This window comes from Branchiostoma floridae, chromosome 15, assembly GCF_000003815.2.
Source record: "Branchiostoma floridae strain S238N-H82 chromosome 15, Bfl_VNyyK, whole genome shotgun sequence".
Classification (NCBI taxonomy): domain Eukaryota; kingdom Metazoa; phylum Chordata; class Leptocardii; order Amphioxiformes; family Branchiostomatidae; genus Branchiostoma; species Branchiostoma floridae.
In genome coordinates this window covers 425,243-435,857 of record NC_049993.1, presented here as the reverse complement: position 1 = coordinate 435,857, position 10,615 = coordinate 425,243, and the positions used below count along the sequence as shown (strand labels likewise).

General features: G+C 42.3%; 1 protein-coding gene across 1 annotated transcript in view; it reads right to left on the bottom strand.

Annotated features, from left to right (window-relative positions):
• Positions 1-10,615, bottom strand: part of LOC118431788 (mucin-17-like) — a gene marked incomplete in the record, with an annotated part of 41,054 nt that overhangs the window by 15,002 nt on the left and 15,437 nt on the right. The window contains 5 exon segments of the mRNA XM_035843121.1: positions 7,132-7,263; positions 7,702-8,105; positions 8,423-8,561; positions 8,999-9,693; positions 10,032-10,170. Coding sequence (XP_035699014.1) covers positions 7,132-7,263; positions 7,702-8,105; positions 8,423-8,561; positions 8,999-9,693; positions 10,032-10,170 — 1,509 coding nt within the window.

Sequence of the window (10,615 nt, the reverse complement as noted above, 5' to 3'; positions counted from 1 at the left end):
TCGTCAGCAGAGGTAACACGTCTCCTACAGTATTCATTCTCCGGAGACATTTCATTGGATTAACAGCAGCATGTTATATTAGGAGGATGATACGTACCAGAGGCTGCTGGGATATGCTTTATACTAAAGATAAGCACAAAAATTGAAAGGCATATCGAATTGCATGAATCAGAAATCTCCATACATTTGTACATAATTGTCATAAACCACTGTAACAATCCGTAACAGAAATGTCAAGCTAATTGTGGATCCAAATAAAGTCAATGTCTAATACCAGAATCATGTAACGAATATACTGCAGATTTTGGACAAGCTTGAAACTCCAGGCGAATGATTGGCAGCTCAGTACTGCAGTTTTGTGCCTCCCGGTGCCCGGGTGTCAATCATCACTGCGTGAGAGGCGTAGTCGCCGTTGTGACCAACCACAGGTGACTTGGTATCATCGATGTGGGGTGGAAGACTTTCGTCATCAGACCTGAGGAATAAATGATATCAACAATGGTGTTACTTTATACCCCCTCCAGAAAGAAATGTTTTTGACCCATAAAGGAGGTGCATGATAGAAAGCGCTCTGAAAGTAACACTATCAACATGAATGGTTCTTGAATGATGTAATGAAGTGTCTATTCCGAGTCAGAGGTATGCCATTGTCATCATTTGCAAATGTTTTCAATTCTTTGTAATTACAGTGATATAAGAGATTTGATACTTAGAAAATAAAAATAAACTTTTCACAATATCTGCAAAGTATTTTCTGTATATTTATTATTTCATTACTTTTTAAATATTCAAAATAATTGTAATAAATGTACTACAAATATTATTAGATACCCTCTCCATGACCTAGTATAGAATGTAAAAGGTAAAATAGACATGACAAACAATGGTAACAAGGAGAAATAAGACTTCACAGGAACTACATAGTCATTCGTGTTATCTATAAAGATGAGGAAAAGGTACTGAAACGATACTGAAAAGCCAGTAGGAATGACTGTCATGTACAAGGTACCAAGCGAACCACACGTATTTGAAATTATGAGCATGTGGTATTTACATTGCTGCTGACGACATCAGCTGATGTGGACTGTTTGTTTGTTTGTTTGTTTGTCTGTGCGAATGAGGTGCAGAGTAGCCAATGCTCAACCAACACCAGTAGGAAAGCACGTGTGCAAACAGCAGCCTTACCGGTTCACGTTCTTCCTCAGTATCATGCTGAGTGCAGAACAGTAAGAATCACAACCAACAGTGGGGTTGTGATTGAAGATGTATGCACTCTGATTAGATTATGGCTTGACAGACGAGGCAAATTCGCTATATGTGACTAAATTATCGTCGCTTATTGATAGCAGATGGTCTATAGGTAGAGTAGGAATAAGGACATACCTGTAAGCGTCATTATAGTGTACACTGCTGTACGTCTCATCACGCGGCTTGTAGCTGGACCTGGCTCGGGGGATTCTGTGTGGTACATACAAACGATATGTGAGCAAATGGGCAAGTTTAGTTTCTAGAAATCTAGAAATTGGTCATCTGTATCAATGTATGGTGTAAGACACTTAGAAAATATAATCTTGTATGTTTTGCTTTGGTTTCTGTCTTGCGATTTACTCTCACCACCTTCGCTCTGAGTGTTTAGATAGCATGTGTGTGTCTTTCTGTCTGTAGACATACAGCGTAACTTGAGAAGCTATAAATGGGAGCTTATGAGTACTGAGACTTTTGCATGGTCTACTATAATATCTACAAATCAAATCTATAAATCTATAAATCAAACAATATACGGTAACATACGTAAATGTCTAATACGTGTTTCATGCTACAATACAGTAGGTCTAATCGTGCCTATCATTGCATTATGAGAGTTGTCAAATCTTAAGATATTTGGTAGGTGAGTAGGCGTTAGAAAACGAAGGTCACGTTCTATAATGGGCTTCGTAATGGCTTTCTACTGTACTACAATGAAACTTTTGGTGTTGATAGGTCGTTATTTTTGAGTGGTAGATAGCTCTTAATGCAGTGATGTAGATTGTGAACCTATAGCTAGTTGTCGCTTTTATGAAACTACAGGGACCGATTTTGTTGATTTTGAAAGAAGAATAACTGAAAGAGAGGTTGACGGATCTTTATGATTTTTCAGATGTAGGTAACGTTAGTTTGCGTAATGACGTAATGATCAAATGTAAATCTGGATCAAAGATGAGGAAATTTATACATCCGATGTATTTCATGATACATGTAGGACCCTCTTTAATTGATTGATTGAACAAGTGACTGAGAAAGGAATTAACGGAAGGAATTTGTTAGGTATCAATCATGCAAATGAAGAACTAATTACATATATTAGACTTTTTCGCAGGGGGGGGTGTCTACTCACTTGTAGCTTTCCGTCGGTATCGAGCCGGATGTAGATATGTTTCTGAAACAAAATAGTATAATGTCATCAGGCGTGTCATCAGCACATTAGGGACAATCAACAGTTCATACCCGTGAATCTTAACGTCATAAGGTTGGAAAATAACTGGAGAACAAGATTCGTTATTCACATCCAGCATCTATGTGCAGCCGACGTTTCGGAGGTCCCAAACGTACAGCATGCGTGCCCAAACCGTATTCTTAGCTGGAGTTTGGAATACATGTAGTTGGATCCTGGTTGTGAATATAGAACCTCGTTATCCAGGAACACATCATAAGATGGGACGCCGGAACAGATGGATTTATCGAAGCTAGGATAACTTTTTGTGCACGTCATAAGGGCAAGCTTGCAATTTGGTCGATCACATACGCTAACGGTTGTGTCTAAACGAGTCGCAACAGTTGCCCAACGTACACAAAATGTTTACAAAAATGGCGAGTTCATTCCGAGTCGAATAGTACTCTGTGGCTTTACACACATGACACGCTGGGGGAATGGAGACGACTTGAGTCTCTGGGGGTGATCCAAGTCCACCCGGGGGAAACGCTACTTAAGTAGCAATAAGGTTTTTTTTACATACTTTTAGGTTAAATCATACATTCATTTCCGTACAAATTAAGGCAACTCTGAAAATGGTGTGTAAAGCGTGCCAAAGTGTTGTCTGGGATAGTCAATATCATAATATCATAATTCCATTGTAACTACACTACACGACAAAATGTACCACACATAGCACCTGATGGGAACATCCACCAGATAATGTGTACATCTGTCATAACACTGGACCATTAGCATCATCACCATCGATTAATGTTATCAAGGCAGCGTTCAGAAGGCAATCACATAGTATTACACGAGTCTTAGAGTTGATTTCACAACAGTTGGTCCCTTCTCACAAGGTCATGATTTGTTGTTTAGCAAAAGTGAATTTGAGAAGGTACTGAGACTGTAGACATGTCTGGGCGGAACAACAGTGCTTTCCTACCTTGTATCTACGTTGCTCCAAGCGGAGTGACCTTTAGTGAAGCGTGCGGATCTGCTGCAGGGAAACATAACATGCGTTTCCCTCATGCAAACTAGAGCTACCTTCACCTTAGGCCATACTGGGTTAGTAGCTTTTCCGTTTTGTTAGTCATCTAGCTATAGTTAGTACTACTAGTACTACGGCCTACTACCAACCCCCCCCCCCCCCATCGCAGATCAATATCATCACAAAGATGATTTCTATTTACTGTACGTTCTCCTTTTTAATACGAAATTGCCAATTCGCAATCCGATTCCAATCGTTAAACGTTAATTAACGGGAAATAGGTGATTGTGTATTAGATAACTGCGTGCATTACCGTTGAATGATTTTATTGTATTGTTAGTTACCCTCTATCAATTTAGCCTGCATGCAAGCAAGGCAGTAAACCTGGAATTGGGCGAGTCATCAGTCAAATGATCCATCACATTTTTAGAAACATTAATTGTTTTTTTTAACATTATAAAGTTTAACGATCATTCCTTAGGTGTAAGTGCCGAATATCTATTCATTTTGTGGAATATCTCACTTTCATATTTCAACTACAACGATGACAATAAAGGCCACCCCAGAAGATCCCATACCTCCACCTGTAATGTTATCTCAATACAATTAACATTTGCGACAAGGGATTTTTGTCTGTGTACCCCCCCCCCCCCAAGAAATGATCTTTTATGGTTAAATTATTCAATTCACATGCTTTTCTATTTTCAGAAAGACAACTGCAAAACAAGTCGACAGTTTTTGCCTGCCAGATGTTACGAGTAACTTGCACCATGCGTTCAACATCATCATACCTTTTCTTAGTCTTCCTGGACCTGGCCACACTCAGCCCGATGATTGCCATCAGCAGCAGCACGGCTCCTGCAGATGACCCCCCGACTATGGCGTACAGCTGCCAGTCCGCCAGCCCTCTCGTGGTGATGATGGTCTGTCCAACTGTGGTGGTTGGCGCTGCTCCTGTTGTCACTGTAATCGGTACGGATACCTCTGTGGACGCAAAAGAACCATCGTATGAGTAGAAATATCAACGATCAACGATCTTTCACAAAGTGATCTTAAACGGTGAGAGCATTTGTCATATACGTTTTCGTCAGAGGTTCATCGCAAATAAGGACCAAATACATCATGAAATCAAGTTGAATTCTATGCAGAACGAACATACTTCTCATAGCGAAGTGATACTTACCCCCTATCAGTCCGACCCTCAGTTGCGGGGTGTCGGAGAAGTTTGTCGGTTTGATCCTGAGCGTCTGCGTCACGATGGGCGTGGTGAGATTTTGCTCGACGACTGTGTTACCGTCATTATTTCCTTCAAATACCTGAGGAAAAACATCATAGTCAATACACATGGACATTTATTTCGTTACGGATGAATGCTTGAAAAGTCGCCATGGGCCCGAGGGGTATTATATTGGCATATGAATTGCTCCTTTGGTATTCACTGGTCCAGAACGTGGAAATTATGCAAATTATATATGAAACCATAGTTCGTATGCAAGAAGAAGAACTAGCAGATACGTTTACTTCAAATGAAAAGTCCGTGTGGAGAAAGATATCTTAAAAATAGGACACCCTTTGATACTGCAATGTTTCAAACAATGATGATAGTTACATATACACTTCCATAAATGACCTGATAGTGATGTAAAATCTATTTATTGAAAGCTAACTAAATAACCTTATAGAAAATGAAAAGATTACCCTGACTGTTCCATTTTCCTCGTAGTCGACAAAGTTCACCTGCCGTCTTCTTCTTCCCGTCTGGGTAACTTGTTGGTAAGCCAGTGTGTATGAGAAGACGAACCCATCTGTGTAACCTTGAGTCTGAATAGTGGTCACCGTAGTTACACTTCCCAGGTCTACTTGTAAAAATGGATTTGAATCACTGGCATTAAACTGCCATGCACCTTCGTTGTTCAGTCTACCTTTGAAACTTTCAAATCCCTCTATAGACGATGAGGCGGATATCTGATCGTTTGAGATGATGGTTTCGTCCGATAGTCCGAGGGACTGGATTACAACAACAAACTCCTGGGTTGGTTTGATTGTTGTCGCAGCTTGTGTCGTTGTGGACGCTACAACACTGGTTGGAATCGACGTGGAGACTGCTGGGGCTGGAGTTGGAACAGTTGGTGCCGCCGATGTGACTGTTGGTGCAGCGGAAGAAGCTGTTGGTGCCGCGGTTGAAGCAGTTGACGCCGAGACGGATACATCTGATGTTGCGGCTGAAGAAGTTGGCGTCTTGGTAGGAACTGCCGGTGCTGAGGTAGACTGATCGACTGTCTCGGCTGTTATTACTTCAATAAGGGTCGAAAGCTGATCCGATGCTGATGTTGTCATTTCTAACTTTTCTGTGGTCGTTCCATCGGTAGCACCGATGACGGTTGTATAGACAGTGACGTCTACCGAAGCTGTTGTGTCCGGTTGTGCCATGGTTGAAAGAGTCTGTGTCGTCACATCTTGACCCTGTGTTGATACTATTGCACTCGTTATCATGTCATCGGTAGAAGTAGTGGAGATCGACAAAGGACGAGTGGAGACTTGGCCTTGTGTTTGTGACTCAGTGCTTGCTCCTGCGTCTGTTGGAAACATCGACGTCTGTAATGTAGAGCCGTCTACTGTTGGCGAAGTAACACTCGGCCCTGATGGCGAGTCTTTGGTGGAAGTGAGCACTGTGGATGATACCTCAGTGATAGTGTTTGAGTCCAGGGTTGTGTCTTCAGGGGTAGATTCTTCAATGCTGAGGGTGGATGTTGTTTGTGGTTCCTCCGTTGGAGTTCCCGGAGTAGATGCGGCTGTTGTGGTTTCGACTGTTGTTCCCGATGGAGCTATGGAAGCCGTCGATGTCTCCACAGTCGTTGATTCTGAACTCGCCGTCAACATATCTGTTGTTTGTTCTTCCATCGCGGTGGATTCTTCAATGGCCGAAGTCGTTTCAACGCTCAATGTTTGTGTTGACGGATTTGTTACCAGGGAGTTTGTTGTTGATTGCGTCGTCACCAGAGGGGAACTTGTTGTCACTGCGGAGCTTGTCGTCACCGGTGGCGTGGTCACAGGCGAACTTGTCACCGGTGGCGTGGTCACAGGCGAACTTGTCACCGGTGGCGTGGTCACAGGCGAACTTGTCGTCAACAGTGGCGTGGTTACAGGCGAACTTGTTGTTGGTAGCTCTGTAAGATAAGACCAGCAGTCCAGTTTTACAAGCGTTTCTGATAACAAATTATGTATTTTCGCCAGTGTTCCTTGGAATACAGATTGCAAGCCGAACAAATGAATAAATAAATGATGACAATGATAATAAAGAAGACTAGGTTAGAGAATTCTAATTAAGGTTGTCAACTCAATGATACTTGCGCATGATTAGAATTACATTTTTTATAGAAAATATGCCCATTACCATCTTAAATGATGCGTTTTGAATCAATTTTATGTTTTCATGTGAACGTACCATCGAGTGTGACAGCAACAACAACAAGAAGAATGTAAACGTAGAAGAATGCGGACGTTAAAGTATACAAAAAGTCTACTGAAACATTTTCTCTGAGCTCTAGTTGACAAGTTCATGGTGTGTTCTTTTTCACCTGAAGACAATATTATCACACCAAACCGTTGTTGAACTACACTCTAACTCTGAACAGAAGGGTCAGAGAAATGAGTAGCAGAAATGCCATTTTCAATACTTACCATCGACTCCAAGTAGCTCTATCCTCAGTCGTGGAGCGCCGAGCCACGTTTGCGGGTTGACGAGGATATACCGGGCGTAGATGTACGAGGTGAAGTTTTGTTGGACGATAGTTTCGTTGTCGCTGTTGCCGTTGAAGATCTGTGAAAAGAAATGTTGCAGCACATCAGAATGTCATGTGATTCCTATTATATCATTAATATGCAGCCTTTAAGCTTAATTGATTTTGCTTCATCTATAGCATCTCATACATTCTCAGTGATGGTGCGCGTGCAGTGCTGCCCAGTGACTATTACATGTTGTGATTAGATTGTAACATATCAGTTAAGAATCGTGGCTACCAGTTGAACTGCATCTTTCGGTTTGCATGATTTGTTTGTTTTGGATTCTGTACGCTCTACTTACCGTCCAACTAAATGAAGATAGAGTACAAATCCAATGAGGAATCGAATATATGTTGTATAGCTGGTTGCATAAGCCGTGGGCAAAGAGGTGCATTTATGGCCCTATATGAGAGTATGACGTACACTGGAGGGTTTAAAGAGAAGGATACCTATCAACTGTAATCTACGAACCCACCTTGGCGGTCCCACCACCAGCCGAGTACAGAATTAGATCTGTTGTGTTGTCCACCTGGTATAGGATCCTGTAGGTCTCCACGTAGCCATTTCCCTGTCCCTGGGTCTGGATGCCAAAGATGTAACGATTGTACTCTAGATCCACCGCCAGGAACTCAGTACCTTGTCCTGACGGCTGCCATGCACCATCACCGTTCAAGCGGCCCCTGTACGCCTCGGATCCGCTTACTTGGGATGACGCTGTCATCAGATTATCTGGGATGATTGTGACGTCCTGTACCCCAATGGGTTGGTACACGCCAGATGACGTCACAGCCTCTGTGGTACTTTGTGGTTGTGTTGAAGAGGGTGTTGAAGGAGTTGTAACTAGTGGAGTTGTTACCGGGGAGATTGTTGTTGGTAGTTCTGGAAGATTGTAAACAAATTCAATGTCAGATACATAATTTCATTAATCTGTGGTATGGTCTATTTAAAAAGAATTTCCCTACTAGAGTATGATAACAGCAGTCGGCACCATCAACCAGATTATCACCTAAGTAGGCTTGCTGAAGACCACGTTGATGCAAGGCGAACCTAGTATTTCTCGTCTGAGAAAAATGTAGCGGGTCATCTTCAGGCCACCTGTATTCTTATTCTTCAGCAAAGTACCATATATGATCATTCTTTAAAATCGATTTCCTCTTAGTATCGTCACTATCGTGAATGTCGTGCTTACTACTTACCATCGACTCCAAGTAACTCTATCCTCAGTCGTGGAGCGCCGGACCACGTTTGCGGGTTGACGAGGATATACCGGGCGTAGATGTACGAGGTGAAGTTTTGTTGGACGATAGTTTCGTTGTCGCTGTTGCCGCTGAAGATCTGTGAAAAGAAATGTTGGAGCACATCAGAATATCACAGTTTAAGGTTTGCTCAGTCTTGATAAAAATCATATAATCTACCTTATTGTCTATGTGATAACAAATCATATATCTCAGGGCTGCTCGACTGCCTAGTCACCATTACAAATGAGCTAACATCTAGTGACTCGGCTGTAACATACTACTAAATAATCCACAACTAACGTTAGCAATTGAGCTGCGTGCAGATGACGTCCAATGCGGTGTGTTGTGATGACTAATTTTTGCTTTCTTTCTGAATATGTTACTTAACGTATCATTTAAGATATCCAAAGTACAGTAGAAATCCACAGAGGGCTTCAAATGATTATCTTTTGTGAATTTTTCATTTTTACTCAGTGTTCTTTAGAAGCTTTGGGGTGCATCTATAACCCTGTATCTGCATATGTTGGCACTTACCTTGGCGGTCCCACCACCAGCCGAGTACAGAACTAGATCTGTTGTGTTGTCCACCTGGTATAGGATCCTGTAGGTCTCCACGTAGCCATTTCCCTGTCCCTGGGTCTGGATGCCAAAGATGTAACGATTGTACTCTAGATCCACCGCCAGGAACTCGGTGCCTTGTCCTGACGGCTGCCATGCACCATCACCGTTCAAGCGGCCCCTGTACGCCTCGGATCCGCTTACTTGGGATGACGCTGTCATCAGATTATCTGGGATGATTGTATCGTCCTGTACCCCGATGGGTTGGTACACGCCAGATGACGTCTCAGCCTCTGTAGCACTTGCCGCTGTTTGGGTTTCCGTACTGGAGAAGATGTTGGAGGCGGTAGACTGTCCTTGGTTCGTCGTGGATTCTGTGTCGACTACCAGAGTAGTTGTAGGAACATCAGAACTAAACGATGTTTGAGGCAGTTGTGTTGAGGAGGATGTTGATAGTTTGGTTGTGTCTACCTGGTTCGTTGTTAGACTTGTTGTCGTGTCGAGTGGAGTCGTAACAGGAGATGTCGTCGGACCGATTGGAGTCGTTAGCGAAGAGGTGGTTGTCACGGGCGGGGTCATTTGTGTGGAGGTGGTTGTCACGGGCGGGGTCGTTTGTGTGGAGGTGGTTGTCACGGGTGGGGTTGTGACCGGGGAGCTTGTTGTAGGAAGTACTAGAAGATGGCATCCACATCGTTATGTCATTGACATCATAATGTTAAATTTGTTGATGATCTACTTTGTTGTCAAGTATATATGTAAAGGCAATTATCCAACAGCTCACACACTACTGTCACTGTTCTCTTTAAAGACCAATGATTGAGATAATGCAAGCTGAATCAAAGATCTGATCATATGCTAAAAGTAGCCATTCTTAATACATCACAAGTGATAGGCCCATGATCCGATTCCTTTTCACTTGAAAGCACTTCTCGTACTAAACTATCGATCCTTCTGGACCTTTATTTCGGCCAAAGAAATGTGTAGCAAAATTTCCATTTTTTATACATACCATCAACCCCAAGTAGCTCTATCCTCAGTCGTGGAGCGCCGGACCAAGTTTGCGGGTTGACGAGGATATACCGGGCGTAGATGTACGAGGTGAAATTTTGTTGGACGATAGTTTCGTTGTCGCTGTTGCCGTTGAAGATCTGTGAAAAGAAATGTTGCAGCACATCAGAATGTCATGTGATTCCTATTATATCATTAATATGCAGCCTTTAAGCTTAATTGATTTTGCTTCATCTATAGCATCTCATACATTCTCAGTGATGGTGCGCGTGCAGTGCTGCCCAGTGACTATTACATGTTGTGATTAGATTGTAACATATCAGTTAAGAATCGTGGCTACCGAGTGAGCGTAGCGAACGAGGTGGTTTATGAGGTGGTTATTGCACCTGGCCAGGGATTATCTCACCATATACACCGAGGATAAGGCGGGGCATTCACGTTAATATCATATAGCCTATCCAACCGACACTATTATTTCACAAAAATTCCTTTATAACAAATTAGCATTTTAATACATTACATAAAAAAACATTTGCAAAATATATATTGTACGATACAGTGTATATATACAAGCCATTAAACCAT